This window comes from Rhinatrema bivittatum, chromosome 2 (assembly GCF_901001135.1).
Source record: "Rhinatrema bivittatum chromosome 2, aRhiBiv1.1, whole genome shotgun sequence".
NCBI classification, from domain to species: domain Eukaryota; kingdom Metazoa; phylum Chordata; class Amphibia; order Gymnophiona; family Rhinatrematidae; genus Rhinatrema; species Rhinatrema bivittatum.
This window is the reverse complement of record NC_042616.1, coordinates 665,211,712-665,232,214: the sequence shown is the minus strand read 5'-3', so window position 1 is coordinate 665,232,214 and position 20,503 is coordinate 665,211,712. Positions and strand designations below refer to the sequence as shown.

The window sequence follows — 20,503 nt, the reverse complement described above, 5'->3', positions numbered from 1 at the left end:
TAAGCAAATCCAAGGCTCTTGTGATAAACTTTCAAAAGGGAAACTTTGATAAAATGAGAAAAATAGTTAGAAAATAACTGAAAGCAGCTAAAAAGGTAAAAAGTGTGCAAGAGGCGTGGTCATTGTTTAAAAATATATATATATACCATCCTAGAAGTACAGTCCAGATGTATTCCACACATTAAGAAAGGTGGAAAGAAGGCAAAACGATTACCGGCATGGTTAAAAGGGGAGGTGAAAGAAGCTATTTTAGCCAAAAGATCTTCATTCAAAAATTGGAAGAAGGATCCAACAGAAGAAAATAGGATAATGCATAAGCGTTGGCAAGTTAAATGTAAGACATTGATAAGACAGGCTAAGAGAGAATTTGAAAAGAAGTTGGCCGTAGAGGCAAAAACTCACAGTAAAAACGTTTTAAAATATATCCGAAGCAGAAAGCCTGTGAGGGAGTCAGTTGGACCGTTAGATGATCGAGGGGTTAAAGAGGCACTTAGAAAAGATAAGGCCATCACGGAAAGATTAAATGATTTCTTTGCTTCGGTGTTTACTGAAGAGGATGTTGGGGAAGTACCCATACCGGAGAAGGTTTTCATGGGCAATGATTCAGATGGACTGAATCAAACACGGTGAACCTAGAAGATGTGGTAGGCCTGATTGACAAATTGAAGAGTAGTAAATCACCTTGACTGGATGGTATACACCCCAGGGGTCTGAAGGAACTAAAAAATGAAATTTCAGACCTATTAGTAAAAATTTGTAACCTATCATTAAAGTCATCCATTGTACCTGAAGACTGGAGGATAGCAAATGTAACCCCAATATTTAAAAAGGGCTCCAGGGGCGATCCAGGAAACTACAGACCGGTTAGCCTGACTTCAGTGCCAGGAAAAATAGTGGAAAGTATTCTAAGCGTCAAAATCACAGAACATATAGAAAGACATGGTTTAAGGGAACAAAGTCAGCATGGCTTTACCCAAGGCAAGTCTTGCCTCACAAATCTGCTTCACGTTTTTGAAGGAGTTAATAAATATGTGGATAAAGGTGTACCGGTAGATGTAGTGTACTTGGATTTTCAGAAGGCGTTTGACAAAGTTCCTCATGAGAAGCTTCTAGGAAAAGTAAAAAGTCATGGGATAGGTGGCGATGTCCATTCGTGGATTACAAACTGGCTAAAAGACAGGAAACAGAGAGTAGGATTAAATGGACAATTTTCTCAGTGGAAGGGAGTGGGCAGTGGAGTGCCTCAGGGATCTGTATTGGGATCCCATCCTTTTCAATATATTTATAAATGATCTGGAAAGAAATACGAGTGAGGTAATCAAATTTGCAGATACAAAATTCTTCAGAGCAGTTAAATCACAAGCAGATTGTGATAAATTGCAGGAAGACCTTGTGAGACTGGAAAATTGGGCATCAAAATGGCAGATGAAATTTAATGTGGATAAGTGCAAGGTGATGCATATAGGGAAAAATAACCCATGCTATAGTTACACAATGTTAGGTTCCATATTAGGTGCTACAACCCAAGAAAGAGACCTAGGCATCATAGTGGATAACACATTGAAATCATCTGTTCAGTGTGCTGCGGCAGTCAAAAAAGCAAACAGAATGATGGGAATTATTAGCAAGGATTGGTGAATAAAACGGAAAATGTCATAATGCCTCTTTATCGCTCCATGGTGAGACTGCACCTTCAATACTGTGTACAATAGTAGTTGCTGCATCTCAAAAAAGATAGTTATTTATGTAAAGCCTGTTACTTTCATTTGTTTACACTCTGTAAATCCTGTTATATGTAAAGCCTTTTGCTAATTTATTGTTTACTGTAAACCGAGGTGATGTATATCTATACGTGCCGCGGTATATAAAAATCACTAAATAAATAAATAGTTGTGATGGAGAAGGTACAGAGAAGGGCGACCAAAATAATAAAGAATGGAAAAGATTCCCTGTCAGGAAAGGCTAAAGAGGTTAGGACTTTTCAGCTTGGAGAAGAGACTGCTGAGGCGGGATATGATAGAGGTGTTTAAAATCATGTGAGGTCTAGAACAAGCAATTGGGAATCTGTTATTTACTCTTTCGGATAATAGAAAGACTAGGGGGCACTCTATGAAGTTAGCATGTGGCACATTTAAAAGTAATTGGAAAAAGTTCTTTTTCACTCAACGCACAATTAAACTCTGGAATTTGTTGCCAGAGGATGTGGTTAGTGCAGTTAGTGTAGCTGTGTTTAAAAAAGGATTGGATACGTTCTTGGATTAGAAGTCCATTACCTGCTATTAATTAAGTTGACATAGAAAATAGCTACTGCTATTATTTATTTATTTCTTTCTTTATTTAACATTTTTCTATGCAGAACTTCATGACAGGCGTCATATCAGGCCGGTTTACATCAAACTTAGGGGTTAACTTAGTAAAAAAACCGTATAACAAGAAGGCCGAAGCGCAGTTACAACTAGCAACAGTAACATGGAACAGACTTAGCTTTTGGGTACTTGCCAGGTTCTTATGGCCTGGATTGGCCACTGTTGGAAACAGGATGCTGGGCTTGATGGACCCTTGGTCTGACCCAGTATGGCATGTTCTTAAAATTTCCCTCCCCCCTGCACGCAGAGGATGCCACCTGCCACACACGCGAATGTGGATATCGTATTTTATAACACTCAAACGTCATCCATTGCCCCTGCCATGTGACACGGGCCAGCCAATGGTACTGGTAGCCCCGTCACATAGTAGGGGCTAGAGGCCACCAGCGCCATTTTGGTTAGTGGCAGCTGATGGCCTGGGAGTGGCAGATCGTTCCTGGGCCCCCTGCTTGACCACCAGGGGTTTTCGTGAATCTTGGGGGGGGGAGGGGGTCATGAGGGTGGCATGATTGGGGGGGGGGGGGGGGCTGGGCAGAATTTTGAAGGGGTACATTTTGCTCCTTCAAATTCTACCACCTAAAGCAGCTGCCTCACCCTGCCTCATTAGATCACGAGCCGTGGCACCCCTAATGGTTGCTGCCCTAGGCCCAGGCCTAGCTTGCCTATTGCTTCTGCCAGCCTTGGGCGTTTCCCCCAAGGGTCAGTAGTCTCTGCTACATTATTCGGCATATATATGATACCCCTATGTACATTACTAGCGGAACCAGGAATCAACTTCTTCCTGTATGCCGACGATATAGAATTTTATATACCATTCGACAAATCATTTGAAAAAACTGCTTCAGCCCTGTCCACCTACATGAAGGCAATACAACACAAACTATGTCAGCTGAAACTAACCCTAAACGCAAAAAAAAACCTGAAATTATGTGGTTAAGGAGAAATTCCACGATAATCAAACTGCCAATCTTAAACCTAGGAAATTTTAACATTACAATCTCAGGTCAAGTCAGAGATCTAGGAATACAGATTGAGAACTTTTCAATGAAACAGCATATAAGCAAATTAATTAAATTTGCTTACACCAAGTTGAGAATACTACACCAGCTGAAACCATTGCTAACAACACAAGAGTTCTGCACTGTTTTACAAACTTTAATATTTTCAAACTTTAGATTACTGCTCTACTACTAGGCCTACCTGCAGGACTACTAAAACCTCTACAGTTACTACAAAATGCTTCAGCTAGACTCTCTTACTAGGGACAAGGAAATTTAACCACATTACCCCCTCACTGATAGGACTGCACTGGCTTCCCTTACAATCCAGAATTCATTATAAAGTATTAACCCTCATTTTTAATATTATCAGCAACATTAATCCATGTTTAATAGGCGTAACTGTTCAACCATACACCCCTCAGAGCACTAAGATTTATTTATTTATTTAAAAACTTTTATATACCGGTATTAGTATGCATACATCATACCGGTTTACAATGTAACTTTAAAGGTAGAAATTACAATGAACAGGGAGGGCGAACAAGGAGGAGTATACAAAGAGCAGGAGGTGGAGGAATTAAAGCAATAAATAAAAACTGCAACGGACTATTTACAGGAATATACAAGGGACTTCTAAAGACGTCAACAACACAGAACACACAAATAAGAGTCAGAATGTTTTCTATAACGGGTCCTAAACTATTGAACTTTCTTCCAGAGTTTCTGCACCAGATAAAGGAGAGTGAGTTGAGAACTGAAAATATGGCTCTTTAGGCATATGATCTAATGTAAAATTCCAAAATGCCAATAACATCACGGTCAGAACCTTTGACTACACTAACAGATTGAGCAATAAGTACTAAGCACTATTCTATATATACCAATTTAAGCACGAAGGATAATGTAATGGTAATCATTGGTTATAATTCCACATTAAAGCATCCTAATTACCTAGTACTCTATGTTGTATCGACTCAGAATACACAACTGCTGTTGAGATGAATCAGATTATGTATAAATATGACCTAGAAATATATTTAATGTTATATTGACCTAGAATCCGAACATTGAAACAGAAAGGGATTGTTGACCCAGTAACTGAAAGCTGATCTTGTAAACCGTTGTGATCTAATTTTGGAACGATGATATATAAAACACCTAAAGAAATAAATAAATGATTTCACTCACACTTCCTCTTTCTGCCTCTCACACACACAAATGCTCACACAGAGCATCTTGTTCCCCAGCCCCTGCAGTCATGCTCCTCAGTCCCCTCTATTCACCCAGCACCCCCCCTCAGTCCCCAGCAATCTTGTTCCACAGCCCTGCCCCTCTCACTTCAAGCCCCCCAATCCTCTCTCCCCACCCAGACCCTAGTCTCCAGCAGTCTTGTTCCACAGCTCCTCCTCCCAGTCATGCTCCCCAGTCCTCTCTCCCCATCTCCCAGCATTCATGGTCCTCAGTCTACCCTCCCCACCCAGACCCCAAATTCCCAGTAGCTGTGCTTCCCAGCTTCCTCTCCCCACCTAGACCCCTTCAGTCCCCATCAGTCATGCTCCCCAGACTCCCCATCTAGTCCCTACAGTCCCCAGCAGTTATGCTCCCAGTCCTCTATCCTCACCCAGCCTCCCGGTCCCCAGCAGTTGCAGTCTTGTTCCTCAGTCCCCTCTCCCCCACTTCCCTTCTTCCCTGTTACAGGTGGAGGGTCATTGTGAAGGTGGGACTGAATAGGTTTAGTCCTGACATGGTAAAGGAATCAGAAGGGATTGGTCCTTCTGAAGATATGAGGTCTATGCACTGGCATCACGTGTAACTAGGTGCCTAATCTTAGTAATGCGAGAATAAGGATACTCACCTGACTGGTAACTCCCAAGACCACATGAGCAGGTCACTGTGGAATAAAATGTGTTGATTGCTAGGGACAGAAGAGAAGGAAATTCTTATTGAATCAGACCTTATCATTTGTGTGCAAAAGTGTCATAGTCAAGGAGGGGCTTTCAACTCCAGTCCTCAAGGGACACAAACAAGTGTGGTTTTCTAGATGTCTACAATTAATATGTGCCCTGATCTTGGTAAACGTGCTTGGGCTTGGTTATATATTAACCAGCTGTTTGTCTAACATCTTTCCCCCCCATAGGGGACAGTTCAAGGCATATGTTAAGCGATCTGTACTCTGCTGCCCTGTCCTTGAGGCAGGGCTATGTGCTGTGGAACGTTGCATCGCACATGCTGAAATTCTGCCTGCCTTCTCTCGCTCACCAATACAAAATCTGTAACGCTAAAAAAAAAAGTGTTTTCTGATGTTTCTCCTTCCTCTCTTAATTGCTGTTTATAGTTTTGCTCTTCAGCTTGCAGAGTTGCAGTTTATGAAGTAAATTGTAAAAGTATCTAATGATCTCAGTTTGATTCTGTTTTCTTTCTGCATTTTTAGATCTCTCGCTTACATAGTTTTGGGTTTGTCCTCCCCCCCCCCTCCCCAAGTGCATATCACAGCCTCTCTCCAGTGCACTGTGTGGTTGACCTGTGGGGATACTACATTGGATTTTATTTATTTAGTGTGGCTCAATAAAAGTGCAAAAGTAGCAGCGCGCCAGACTTGCCATGACATGCTGTACATGTTCGAACTACAAAGATCTGTGGAGCAGGACTATTTTTGTTTTCGTTTTGCTGCTTCTAGTTGAATTGTGCTTTCTAAGTGCCAAACTAATATATCTTTTTGGGATTTCTTGTAAGCTGTTCTTTTGTAATGTAAGCATATACTGTAGATTGCATAGCAAGGCAGGGTATTAAAAAAAAAAAAAAAAAAAAAAAAGCAAAATGAGCAGATAAAGAAAACATTGTTCTTGTCTCATCTTTTTAACTTTTTCTCTTTTTTTTTTTTCCACGCATCCCCAAGATTTCAGCAAAAATAGCTGTCCCTTTTGTTACGCTTCAGTACAACGTTACAATTCCTGCTACAGGTAAGCTCTTTGTAGGGCTCTGAAGTACTGAAAGAATGTAAGCATGAGATTACTTAAGCACAGAGTACATTTTCAGAAATCAGAGATATCAGTTTGGTACCATTCTGGCTTCCAGGCTACAATGAAGAATTGAAGCCTCTTGACTTGGCCGATGTGTTCCCGATTTGCGATTTGACAAGTAAACCTCAGTAAAATGAAATTATTAGCAGCAGTGTTCCTTTATGAACCCTCCTTCCTCCTGTTCTCGATCACTGGAGTACACGTTGCTTGAGTTGTAGCTCAGAGTAATTTAGATTCTAAAGCAATGCAGCCTGTAAAACTCATTGCCTATGATGAACTTTGTGGGGTCGGTTTTCAGAAAAGTCTACAGCTGCCTCTAGATGAGTATGAAGTTATCCATATATACGTATTCGGATAACTTTAAACTTAACCAGGGAAATGCAGAAATTTAGAAAAAAAAAAAAAGTCCTTGTTGGCCTGTAGGACTGATTCCTCATCCTGCTAAAAAAAACCCCTCTGTCTGGCATGGCCCCTGAACCCAAAGGATTTTATAAAGTTGAGGGCTTATTGGCTCAAAGAGCCTCTCCAGCCAAGCCCTGTGCTTCTGGGAGCATGATATGGTCGTGCCGCTCCCTGTCGTGCCCAGTATAATACTCTGACAGCACTGCTGGGCATAACTGGGAGAGGTACAACCGTACTGCGTTCCTGGCGGCATGGGGTTTTGAGGGGCCCTGGGGAGGGGTGAGGCTGCTGAGCAGGCTTCTCAGGCCATCGGCCCACACCTTTATTAAAAACCTTTTGGGGGGAGGGAGAGAGGGCAGATTTAGGCACTCTGGCTGACAGAAATTTGCGAATTTAATGGACTAAGAATTGGGTCTGCAGGCTCATGCAGATTTGGTGTTCCCTCAGTTTAACAGGCTGTTTTTAATATAGCTGGTTCAGGCTAAAGTTATCTGGGTACACTTTTCCAAATAACTTTAGATTTGTTCTCAGCAGATAAAACAGCCGGATAGTATTGATATTCAGTGCTACCTGACTAAGTTTAAGCTTCCCACCCCTAAAAATCCTCCTTTTATTAATTTTTATTCAGGATAAGCTTTAGCCTGGGTAGTTACTTATAAGGACAGTGGAGAAGCATATTTAACCCCCCCCCCCCCCCAGATTTGTCCAGCTAAGTCTCCAAACTTAGCCAGACAAACCATTTTGAATATTGGCGTCTGTTCTTTGATTTCATCAGTGTTGACCTGTTTGTCCTAAAATCGGAGGAAGGGTTCCCATTCACACCAAACTTTCTAGCTTTATGAAGGTATCCTTCGTAGCGAGCTTGGTGACCCTTTTAACTCATCTTACGGTGGCAGTCTCTCCATGACATAAGGAGCCATGGCTCATGCCCTATCCATGGATCTCTCTTTTCTCTTGTGCTTCAGCTTGTGAATATTCTCTTGCAACTTCGCACCACAGCTATTTTTTTACTGCGCCAGTGGGCAGGCGTCAGCTGATATTAAATGTGCCGACTGACAAATGATAGCAGTAAGCTTCCACTTTGCCACTTGAGGACTATCGGCTGTGATCTACCCAGATCTGCAGGTCCTCCGTTGTGGAATGCCCCTACCACTGTGTCTCAGACAAGAGACAGATATACCGTCCTTTAGAAGAGATTAAAAGCTGTTCTATTTATTGAAGCATTTTCTTTTTGTTTTAGTCTGCCTCCTAAACTCCTTCTGCATTTATTTTATTCATTCGTGTAAGAAGTTTTATGTTTTTAGCTCTATCTTGTCCGGTTAGTAACAATTTTATGGTAAAGTAGTGGAATTGAAGGATTTTAAATAAATAGCCCCAAGCTTCATGAGCATGGATTTTTTTAAATATTTAATAGTTTTCTCTAATCCTTTATTGCATCACAACAGATTTTGTGATGCATTGGTTGCTTGTAGAGTATTCAGCCAGCTGACACATTAATAGTGATTCTGAGCCATGCGTGCAAGTCTTCCTTGGTTTCTGACATCCAAAGAGGGTCCCAGCACTTTAGCTCAGAAATCTTTAGCTCTCTTTACTGATACCCTCCTCTGCTTGGACTATCGTCATTGCTGTGTCATGTAGGGTAAACAGAAAAAGGATGCACACTTATCACATTGGTCTCGTCAAGGGGCTGTCCGTATAATAATTCCCTTCACTCCATTTTGAACACACATCACGGCAGACTCTTAAACTAGAATACAAACAGTGCATTCAAACTGCATTAATAATCAGAAGCTGTTCCATCTTAATGCAAGGTTAGGACCAGAAAAGCATGCTGTAAAAATGCAAGAGCATATATATATAATTCACCAGAATCATTTTCTAATATCTCTTATAAAAGCATCATGCCAGGGAGGTGGTCATAATCATTGCATGTTTCAAAGATCCGTGCCTTTGCTGATGGTTAAACTGTAATTTAAATACTTTCCGGCCATGAGCTGCTCGGCTGAGACAGGTTTTGGTATAGAAATTTAAGGGTATTGAAATTTCAATAAAGGTGTTTAAATTCTTTTTGGTCAGGTGAGGGCTGACTGAGTACATTACTGCTGCATTCACTATGTGTTTAGTAAATAAAGCGTTCATCACGGAAGCCATTTCACCAATTGAGGTGCCCAAGTGAACAGCCCAGCTTGTTTGTGTTTGAGGCACAGGTGGTTTAGCTTTTTCTGCCTTTGGATATATTGGAGACTGGAGCTTATTCTGTTGGCTTAATGGAGTCTTTGGCTATGTTCATATATTTGGTTGTTGTGAACACCCCCTGCCCCTTTTTTTTGTTGATTTGCATACACATAAATGAGGTAAAATACAGCTCCCTAAATCTTTCATTAAGTATCAGAATAGCAGTTTTCAGGCTTCTCAGCTCTGGAAAACAGAAGAAAATAGGACAGGTGCAAATCATAGACCAGAGGTGGCGTTTGAAGAGCTTAATGAAAGGAGTGGGTAGATGGTTTAAAACCATAATGTTTTGGGGGAATGGAGACTGAGAAGGGTGAAGTAACAAACCTTTGGTTATACAGCTTTTAAGAAATATGAAGGCAGGAAGTGGCAGAGAGGAGAACCTTGTACCACACCAGAGTGCAGGAAAATAATATGCAGTTCTCAGCTCAGTAGTGGGAGTATAGCAGGAAAGACCTGGAAGCCTATGGGATGGTCTGAGTCGGTGAGTGTGGAGCTGGAAATATATAATCTGAATTTTCAGAAGTGCTGTAGCATTTCCTTATGTATGATCTGGCCAAGAATACTTCTCTGTAAAACTGTATTTATTGATTTTGCTTTATTGCACATTTGGTTTTGGTTTGGTTTTTCAGAAGAGACAGCTGACCCCATCACCTTCTATCACCATGGTATCAAAGATTTGGCCACTGCTTTCTTCTACATGCTGGTAGCCATAATCCTGCATGCTGTCATTCAAGAGTACGTACTGGATGTAAGTATAGGAAATACACAAACTCGTACAGCTCATGGGAAGATAGTGCCACAGAATAAAGCTCCAAGGGGTAGGTTCAGGAGTAGTGTCAGGAGGTATTTTTTTCATGAGAGGGTAGTGGATGCCTGGCATACCCTCTTGAAGGACAGGTGATGACATTAAAAAAAAGTGACAGACATTAAAAAAGCATGGAATATAAACATAGGATCCCTAGTGGCGAGGGAATGGTAATGAAGGCACTGGGCAACCTTCATTAAGTGACAGTTGCTGCCCAAGGCAGCAGTGATATGGCTGCATTGTATTTCCTGTGACAACCTGCATGGAGTGGCAGTTGCAACCTTTAAGGGGGGGACACTACAGGATTGGTTTCCTTGTGGGAATTTGATCTACTTTGGGTAAATACCAGCTTTCAGCTGGTAAGAGGAATGAAGAGAGTGGCGGTTGCAGATTTAGGGGGGAGTCAGTCCTAGGCCCTTTGGTGGTGAGGAAACACAGCCAAGAACTGAGCCAGTGTATGGACTTTGCTTCCTGGCCCCAGCCCTTCTTGGCTTCTGTACAGTGGGGCTTGAAAGTAGAGTGCACAATGGCTCGGTTCCTGACTACGGGTTATTGCCGCCACAGAACTGGCTCCTTCAGAAAGGCCTGCAGAGGAACCAGTGACCGCCGTTTCGCATATCTCTAGATCAAGACCCCTGCTGTTAAACCATGAGGCAGAAGAGATTTAAAAATTTGAGGGAGACAATAGCATTGCTGTCTTGATAAAGGAAGTCATGCTTGAGTGAATGGTGTGTGAAAATATTACGTGGGTTTTGCAGCTTCCCAAGCCTCATCAGACCTGTCGGATCTGTGTGGTCTGGAAAGCTCATGATCTGCAATCTTTTGTTGGAACTTTTAACAGGAATCTCACCCTACAAAGACTCCCGTTTTCTTCAGGACCAGTACACTATTAAAATACCAGACAGTATAAAAGTAAATATTCGAGATTTCAGTGCAACTAGAAATAGGCAGCCAGCATGGGGATGTTAGTTGTATGCCTAGAAGGTTGATACCGTACTTGGCCTTTGGACAGAAAGGCAGATGGGTTAAGTTCTCAGAGCTGGGTTGGTTGCCTTTTTTAAAACTTGGCCACTTAGCCCAGTCTGTTCAAGGCATTGTTTATATTTCTTATATTGAGCCTGCGTTATATGCAAATACCGCATGCGTGCTTATTGTGAATATCCTTTAAACTGGGCCTGTTAGGTGAGGCTACTGGACTAGGTTGAGGGAAACGGTCCGACTTACTGGCTTGATGTTTCTAGATGCTTAGTTTTAAGACTGCAGTGTAGGGTAACGCCAAAGAGCAGATATGATGCCAGCCCAGTGGGAAAATGAGCAAGGCCTTGTAGGACACCAAGAAAGAAGCCAGCTAGTTTGGAAAAGAGCACTTAGGAAATCCCAGTCATTTGTAGCATTTGGATGGTGATATCTGTTGGGTTTTGTTCTTTCAATTACAAGTAACATGAATGATTTCCATTTCAGAAAATTAATAGACGAATGCATTTTTCTAAGACAAAACACAGCAAGTTCAATGAATCCGGACAGCTAAGTGCCTTCTACCTTTTCTCTTGCATTTGGGGAACAAGCCTTCTTATCTCTGTAAGTATACAGTTCACTTTCTACCTGCATTCTTAGCACCTAGTCTAGTTACTAATGTGTAATGTGAAGACAAGAAGTCACGATCAGAACATCCCTTGTAGAGAAGATCTTGGTTATAATGGTCAAAATGTGATGCTTGTACTATATGAATCTGCTTTTCATTCTCTTAAAAGAAAGGTGGAACACAAACTTGATCTCTCTTTAGCCTTGCTTCTGCCTGAAGAGAGACTTACGCTATCATACCATTGTGTTGTGTATGTGTGGGCCTGTATTTCTTTGAAGCAGCTGGAGATGTGATTGCCAAACTTTGGGGAGCTGTAGGCACTTAAAGGGAGAGAGGACCTATCTGCTTTTCTCGGCTATAGATTTATTAGAGGAGGGATAGTTCCAGCTAACAAATCCCAGGTACAGCACTTTCACTTCTGCAGTTTGGCAAGACTTGGACAGCCATGTGAACCAACAATTGAAAGGGCTAGTTAGAGGCAAGCAGCTTTCTATTTGCAGGAGAAATCCATGTAAGGAGTGCCAAGGCAATTTAGTCTGTTCTTTCGTCTGCTTACTATTTTTGGCCTCCATCTGTTTTTCTCCCCGGAGAATCAAGTGTGAAGAAAAGCTTCAGTCCTTTATTAGTCCCATTGGTTTGGGCAGGGCGACAGTTATGCTCTTCCTTGTAGCTGAAAAGTACTCTCTCCATTTTTAACATTGAGGGGGAACAGGGATTTTTTACCGGGAGAATCTAGTCAAACCTTAGCTATGTGGGATAGCCTAGGGGTTAGAATGCACAATTTTTGAATGACTTGTCATTCAAAAATGTATTCTACCTTTCTTTAGTTTATTCTCGTACGTTTTGATCTATTATCCTTTCTGTTACTTTTATGCACTTTGTTCTTTGTTTCACTGTAAAGCTCTTGTAGCTGCATTTTGTTTATTGTGAACCGATGAGATTTTCCCAACATTCATCGGTATATAAAAATTTCTAAATAAACAAGAGATGTAGTAAATCCTTTCCGGAGATGATGACCAGTTACGAGTTGGATAAAAAACATTTATTTATTGGCTTTTCTGCAAGCTAGACATTATTCAATCGCTTCGGGTATCAGACTGGGACAATGAAAATAGGAAATGGCTTTCAGAGATGTTTGATGTGGAAGACCGACTCGTCATTCCATTTCCTATTTTTATCAACAACTGCATAAACCACAAATGATTTTGGGATCTATTTTGAGAGTCTGGAAGTCAGGTCAATCTTACATTGACAGATGGTTAGTACATGTGCTTTTGGAGCATTTGCTCAATAACGAGCAGTATGAGGCTGAGGGAAGTGCAGTATACATTTCTGATGAGATTGTTCTCAAAAGATTGCTCATGTAACGAAAATAGCATCAGAGAAATATAGTACATGGTCCATCCAGTTTGCCCATTTGTATTATTACAGGTCTTGCTCGCTGTGGTCTTCTCCCTCCCTCCTTCTGCCGTTAAAGATCGTTTTATCTTTTCCAGCCATGCCTCAATTATCTGTCGGGTTTTACCTCCTCCTGCATATGTGCGTGTTTGAGTATATATGTCAAGGGGGTTTTGACTGGCCTCTTGCTGGCATGTTTGTTTCTCAATCTTACTTAATGGAATGCAGCAGTTGAGCGAGGCTTGGTAGCCCCTATGAGGAATTGGCTGGACGGATGACTATATAACTCTCACTGACAGCAGCGAGCAAGCTCAGGACACAATAAAAGTACAATCTGGGAGTTGAAACCATGCCCCTGAAGCCTTTTTTTCCCCCCCTTTTTCTTTGTAAGGAAAAGAGGGTACTGTGCTGCAGATGCCACACTCGTGTAATCAGGCTCGGTGCTTTCCTGTCTTTCAGGAGAACTATGCATCAGATTTAACGACTTTGTGGAAGGACTACCCCCACACGCTGGTTTCGTAAGTGACTTTTTTGTTGTTGTTTAGAGTACATGTGAAAAGAATAGAAATCTGGATGTCTGCATTAAATCTGAGGGCAAATAATTTGGAATAATTATTCACACAAACTGTGTTAGTTTTTAAAGCTTGCGCTTTCCTAAGCTATCCTGGCCACCCCACAGCCAGGTATCATTTCAGGAGATTCATAACATGCAATTATATTTGGGTACATTGGAGATTCGGTGCGTACAGGTTTCTCATTCATATTCATTATGGATCTCTTGAAATCTTTGGCTGTGAGTTCCCTAAGAGAAGTTTGGGACGCTCTGGCCTAAGGAATATGTAGCAGCTGATTAAAGTGAGACTTCTGTTCACATCTCTGGAGTCCCTGTCATCATGGGGTGATACATTCCTGCCAGGAGCCTCTGGGAGATAGTGAGTACTTCTAACCAGGCAGTGTTGTACTTTGTCAGTTTTGTACAGCAGGGACTGTTGCAGAAAAACAATTGTACGTTGAAATGAATGAAAAACTGTAGTAAATTTTAAACCAACAGAAGATGACAAAATATTTTTCCAGCCTTAGTCTCTTGGCTTTTTTTCCCTTTATTCCTCTCCATCTTAGTTGTTCTTTCTCTGTCTGTTTGTATTTTTTTGAAGGGAGGGAGGTCTTACTCTTTTTCTTATGCGCTCTAATGCCCATCTTCCCACCTACGCCATGCATTTTTCCTCATTCACTCTCATCCCTTCCCTGAAAAAAAATGTGCTGATATAAGGCTGAATTTTAAAACTGCCACGAGCTTAATCAGCACTTATGCTGGGGGGCCGGGCCCTCTGCGCGCATTTTCAAAAGGGCTTGGCCACACGCACAAGTGCCGGGCCCTGAAAAAGGGGCGGGCTGGGGGGGGGGGGGCATGGTCTGGGAGGGCCGGGACGGAGGCCGGCTGGCGCATGCAAACCACTTCCACTCCAGGGAAGCAGTAAGTAGTAAAATAAAAAAAAATAAAAAAACCACAAGTTGCTGGGAAGGGTTTAGGGGGTGGGGAAGAGGGAGGGAGTTTAGGTTGGGCGGGAGGGAACTGGGGGAGGCTCGATTGTGTCCATGTGCGCTTCTTGTAAAACCTACTCCATATTGAGCACATGGTAACATAAAAAAAGGGCTGAAGGAGCATATATTTGAAGCTTGTTGACATTTGCGCCTGACATCAAAGCTTCAGCCTTCCCTATTATGATTCCCATTTCACTGTCGCCTCCTTTGGAGCTTCTGAGCTGCAGGTGTCATAGCTGCAGTAAGACAGGAATCTATTTCTGGCCTCATTGCAGCCTGCCATTTGCTGACGGGAACCCTCCTGGGAGCCAAAATGTAAGGTGTTGGGAGATGTGCCCTCTTCAGGCCAGCAGGTGGCACCAACAGAACCGGGAAAAAAAGATGGAAAACAACAAATGTGACCTGCCAGTTCAATTTTTTTCTAATACAGATATGGAGTCTTGCCCCTTAACTCTTGTGAAATGGTTCAGTCACTTGTTCAGGAATTGTTGCCCTGTTCAAATTCTAGAATGTACTATGGAGCTTGTTAAAGCTGAACGGTGATAGTATCATAATGGAATCCACAGTTTTATAGCTGCTAATGCTATTCTGTATTAAGAACATAAAACAGACCAAGGGTCCATCAAGCCCAGCATCCTGTTTTCTACAGTGGCCAATCCAGGCCATAAAAACCTGGCAAGTACCCAAAAACTAAGTCTATTCCATGTTACCATTGCTAGTAATAGCAGTAGCTATTTTCTAAGTCAACTTAATTAATAGCAGGTAATGGACTTCTAATCCAAGAACGTATCCAATCCTTTTTTAAAACCCAGCTACACTAACTGCACTAACCACATCCTCTGACAACAAATTCCAGAGTTTAATTGTGCATTGAGTAAAAAAGAACTTTCTCCGATTAGTTTTAAATGTGCCCCATGCTAACTTCATGGAGTGCCCCCTAGTCTTTCTATTATCCGAAAGAGTAAATAACCGATTCACATCTACCCGTTCTAGACCTCTCTGTATTAATCATTCAGTCCTTTTCATATTCATTTGTTTTAGTGGTACTGGAGTTTTGTGTTAGATATGTATACAAAAATGGCAAAAATAACAACAAAAATAAACAAAGGATGAAAAAGCCAGTTCACAACTCACTGTTCTTACTGCGGAACGATTGGTGTCAGTCCTAAGTCAAAACTAAGGATGCTTGGAGAAACACTCAGGTTCATTCAAAATCATATGCTCCAGTTCAAAGTTTTAGTTTCGTTCAGAAAAGAGCCTGCTTCAGAAGGTTCATTCATAAAATATCACCACCGCTAATCTGTAAGCGTGCACTTCAATAGCACGTGCTTTTCAATCTGTAGGCGTCCATTTTGGTAAGCACTGCTTTCCAAAAGTTCTCCGGCACAATGCTTTCCAACAGCTCATGTAGCTACTTAAATTTTTTACAATATTTATTATTTATTATTTTTTAATTTTTATATACCGACATTCTTTTGTAAAATACAAATCATACCGGTTTACGTTAAAACACATTTGACACATCCCACCTGATAATACACACAACTGGACTTCATTTAGTATGTCAGTTGTAGTGTGCACTCTATAAGAGAGTTGTGCTGTTTTGTCTGTATTTTGAGTTTAATAAATGTGTATGAAATATGACAGAAGTTATAAATATTGTCCTTTTTAAAGTTTAATGTAAATACTAATAATATGCAGGGAGGAGAAAATATCTTATTTTATTCTTTCTTCAGATTTCAGATGAAGTTTTTCTACGTATCTCAGCTGGCATATTGGGCACATGCTTTGCCAGAACTGTATTTCCAGAAAACCAAAAAGGTAAGCCAGTTTCAGGGGATTGGCCAAAGCCAGCTTTTCACCAGCAACTGAAAAAAGGAGGGGCTAGCCCTGTCCTAATGTGATGCAATCTGAACTACTGCTTAGGCGTTATTGAGCGTTACTGAGCACGGGAGCAAAGGATGCAGAGGAATCCATGCTATGCATTGTAAAAATGGATGAACGGGAAAAGGTATCTTTCTGTAGGTCCCTTAATGCGCATGTTAACCTGACTAGAGTTGGGATTTGTGTAATCAAATGTGTTCAGTGACAGCTGGTAAGGGATGGCAGGTTATTCATTTAGTCTCATGTGTCTTAACTTCTGCATTTCTGTACCAAGAAACTATGCTGTGAAACTTTCTGACAGGTGCCCTTTCCAGGGCATCCAGTGGGCTGACTTTTTAAAAAATGTTCAACTGCTTTCCATCTCCTAATTGCTTGTGTTCTGTCAAGTTATGTTTACAACAGGTCCACAATTTAAATAGCCAGGGAGGACTAACCTGTGAAAGCTACATCTGTGCAGAGGCTTCCTCGACCTTATATCCACTAAGGCATAGACTTACTACTATTTATAATTTCTGTAGTGGTACTAGACATATTCAGTGCTGTACAGACACACGGAAGAGATTTGACTACTTGCACAGGAAGAATTTGAGGCCCAGGCCTTGGTGATGGATTGACTTCCTTTCTTCAAACTGGTTTAGCTGTGAGGAAAGGGAAGTGTAACTCGTTAGAATTCTCCTAACGTCTGTCCAGACAATCTGAGACTGCAAGAGCTGGATGGGAATGCGGGACTCTTTTAGGAGGGGGAAAGGCTATGGAGGGGGCATATTCCCCTGGTTCCTGCAGAACAATTGATTTTGCCTGCCCTGTTCATATCACATCAGCCACCATTAAATGATATACTATGGACAATGTGAGTAGCTTGAGTGCCACACTAAAATACTAAATTTTGGTTTTATCCATGTGGCCATTGTCATATAGTTGATGACATCTTGACTAGGTCCAGAGCAATAAAAACATTCATCCCTTCCTTTGACCATTCCTGGCTGTGATGAGCTGCTTTGTTTTGTGTGTTTCTGCTTTTTTGGTTGTGTGGCTTGCTTTTTTTTTTTAATTTATTTTGGCCTGGCAGTTCCTCCTTTTTCCTTGTTCCTGCTCAGTCAGAACCAGAGAAGGAATCCTGGCATCATGATCCTTCCTTCACAGCTGCCTGGGGATTTCCCCCCCCCCCCCCCCCCCCTTATACTGTTCCTAATCTGGAAATTGCAGCTCTGGGAGGCAAACTGAGGCCAGGAACTATACACCAGAGCTCCTTCCAGAACCCTGTATCATGTAGTCTAAATCTGACCACCAGGTGTCACCCTTGTTGATGATACCTCCCTCCCCAGGCATGGAAGACCTGGGTAAATAGGTAAAGGATTAAATTAAATAGTTGCAGATTTTCCTATCACATGGCCCTAGGGATTAATATAGGGATAACTTAACACATTGCCTAAAAGAAATTATGGAAAACACATTCTGGAAAAAACTCCCTTTTCTTTTAATGTGAAAAATGTTTTCCATTTAAAATGGCTGGTTTACCCAACTGCATATATTCTCTGTAAATGCTACCTCTTGTTTCTGTCTTAAAAAATTCTGATATTAAGACACTGGTCTAATTCTTTGTTTTTCTGGAACCAAAATTTAAGCTGCCCAGTACACAAGGGGAGGATTCTCTCTTCCAAATTGAAAAAGGTGTAACACGGCTGAAATTGGCTTTTGATTGTCTGAAAGTTTCACCTTAATTTGCAGTATCGGAAATAGAAAAAGAAATGACCACTGGATGTACTTCTCTTTGGGAAGGATCCCTTTAGCGGTTAAAAAAAAAAAGTTTAGGCTAGTACTGATGGCATCTTTTCGGACAAACCCTAGAATTTCTCCTTTTGTCCCTTTTGGTGAGGACTTCAGTTTCCTAGTGCAGAGCAATACCTCTAGTTTTACGTAATAGTATATTAAAGTGACCAGAAACAGATGTGAAAACTTGTAGTTACACTGCAACATTAATAGACTTTAAACAACTTAAGCAAAAGTTTGGGCTGACAGGGGGACCTTCAGATAAGATCGTTAAACATTCTTTCCCTTTCTTTAATTAAGATAACTCTGCAGTGAACAGCATGACAAAATTCTTATGGTTATATAGAATATCTGTATTGGGCATTCCTAAATTTTTTAGGAAAGAAGCAGAGAGATAAAGCAAACAAATGGTAAGAATAAACAGGTTAGGTAATCTCTGAATAAATATTCAGCAGATATTTTCAATACGCTATTAAATCCGCAATGCTGAATTAATAAAGGGTGTCATATCTGAGCAGAAGTTTTGAATACGACATCAACCCTAAAAGAGCAGGTATAATAGTGATATTACAGTAAATGTGGTGCAGTACAGGCTAACTTACTTCATTGCTTTCTAGAATGTAGTTTGATTAACCTATTCTGTCCACTATTTGTCAAACATTGGTGATAATTAAAGTCGTCTCAGCGACAGTTAAGAGCACACTTAAGGAAAAACATGATCCATCTCAAAAAGCCTCAAGAGCACAAAAATGGTTTATTGATTTTAGTGAGGGGAAAATGTGCCATGTTAAATTAAGCTGTGGAATATGGCACCAGAGATACTTCCATGGAATAGATTGATGATTTATGGACAATATTGATATATGTTGGGGCTCAGGAGGATAAAATGGTAAACTTTGCTGATATTTGGCAGCATTTTGTAAGCACATTTCTAGAAGGTAATAGAAAAGTGATTTTTAAAGGAATAAGTGGATATCCTGCAAACTACCCATGATTCTAATTTTCTATTGTATACATGGAGTTCAGTTCAGTCTCTTATGGTGTTTAATAACCCCTATAAGGAGCTTGCTACCTAAATGTCTAGTTCCCTGTACGTCCAGACTGCTGGGTTTTGCCTCCCTTCCAGCAGATGGAGACTGAAAAAAACTTGTAGAGCACCCTCTATTAGACCGGTGTGCCACCTGCATCTCCTCAGTATTTCTCTGTCTCCAGTAGATGGAGGTGGTGCAACACCTTTTTTTCTGGAGGTGTTGACAAAGGTGAAAAAAAAAAAAGGAAAATTGAGAGGCAGACTAGCAGATCTCAGGACAAACAAAAAAAACTTCCCAGGAGGTAGGCAGGTCCCAGTGAGAAGCTGGGGTTGGTGACCCCGCGGGGCTCCCGAATGGTAAGGCATCTGGGGGGATATCGGTAGTCCGGTCTCTCCCCACCACTTACCCACAGTCCGAATTAAAAAAAAAAAAAAAAAAGAGCAGCCTGTCAGTCGTCTTCGGTAGCAGTTGGATACAGACAAAAAAAAAAAAATAGAAGAACCAACGCAGGAAAGAGGACTAGGTGGTACGTTTGTTAATCGGACGGACCTGTAGTGCAGGAAGCGTTCAGTGGGGCAGTGGTAGCAGTGTCTGTCCTGCGAGTGGACTTCTCTGCCTGACGGCATGTTTTCCTTCAGGGTCCCCCCCCCTCGCCTACCAATGCTGCGGCCGACGCGATGTGTGGCCTGCGGGGAGTCTGCTATGCGGCTCTCCTGCTCTGGGCTCTGCATGCGCTGCCTTCCAGGAGGAGAAGATCCCTCGGAGTGGCTGTCAAAGCCCCGAGGAGCTGGCAAATGGGCAGCAGATCAGGACGTTCAGGCCAATCCATTCCCGCTGAGTGCAGGAATGGCGGCCATCTTGGAAACCTTTGCTGCAGCACAGAAAACAGCATTGTGGGGAGGGGAGCTCCCACCTGATCTGTCACCAGTTCCCGGCAGCCCAGAGGAAATCTAGGATCCCTCACTGGATAGATGGGATGAAGGGCCCAATCCCCCAGTGGAGGAGGGGAGTGGTCCTTCAGCATTTTCCTTGGACTTTGTGCTTTTGATGCACAAAGCATTTTTAGCTACTCAGAGCCAGCAGCCAGGAGTCACCCTGCAGGGGAGACCGGAGGGTCCACCGTGGAAGGCTCCCCTTCGTCAGGAGTCCCAGAGGTCGCTCCGGGTCAAAAAGATGCGGGGCTTGTCCCTCCCGGGAGACGGGGCCTCCAGCCCGGCAGTGGCAGCCACTGGTGCTTTGGATGTGCTGTTGGGTCTCCTGGCCCTTCCGGGAGGTGACCGAAAGGAGGATATAGAAAAACGGATGCCATTAGAGGGCGATGATCCAAAGGTGATTCGCCTGTTTCATCGAGAGGAATTAGACCCACTTATCCCATGGGTCCTGGTGGAATGGCGTGGATCTTCCACAAGAAACTCTCCCTCTGTATTCCGTGGACCCAGTCCTGGCAGGATTACGGGATCCATACAA

General features: G+C 42.0%; 1 protein-coding gene across 1 annotated transcript in view; it reads left to right on the top strand.

Annotated features, from left to right (window-relative positions):
- The window catches only part of TRAM1 (translocation associated membrane protein 1), a 107,671-nt gene that overhangs the window by 27,071 nt on the left and 60,097 nt on the right, over nt 1-20,503 (top strand). Inside the window, exons 2-6 of the mRNA XM_029591447.1 lie at nt 6,264-6,327; nt 9,654-9,772; nt 11,291-11,407; nt 13,269-13,327; nt 16,088-16,172. Coding sequence (XP_029447307.1) covers nt 6,264-6,327; nt 9,654-9,772; nt 11,291-11,407; nt 13,269-13,327; nt 16,088-16,172 — 444 coding nt within the window. The remainder of the gene's footprint in view (nt 1-6,263; nt 6,328-9,653; nt 9,773-11,290; nt 11,408-13,268; nt 13,328-16,087; nt 16,173-20,503) is intronic.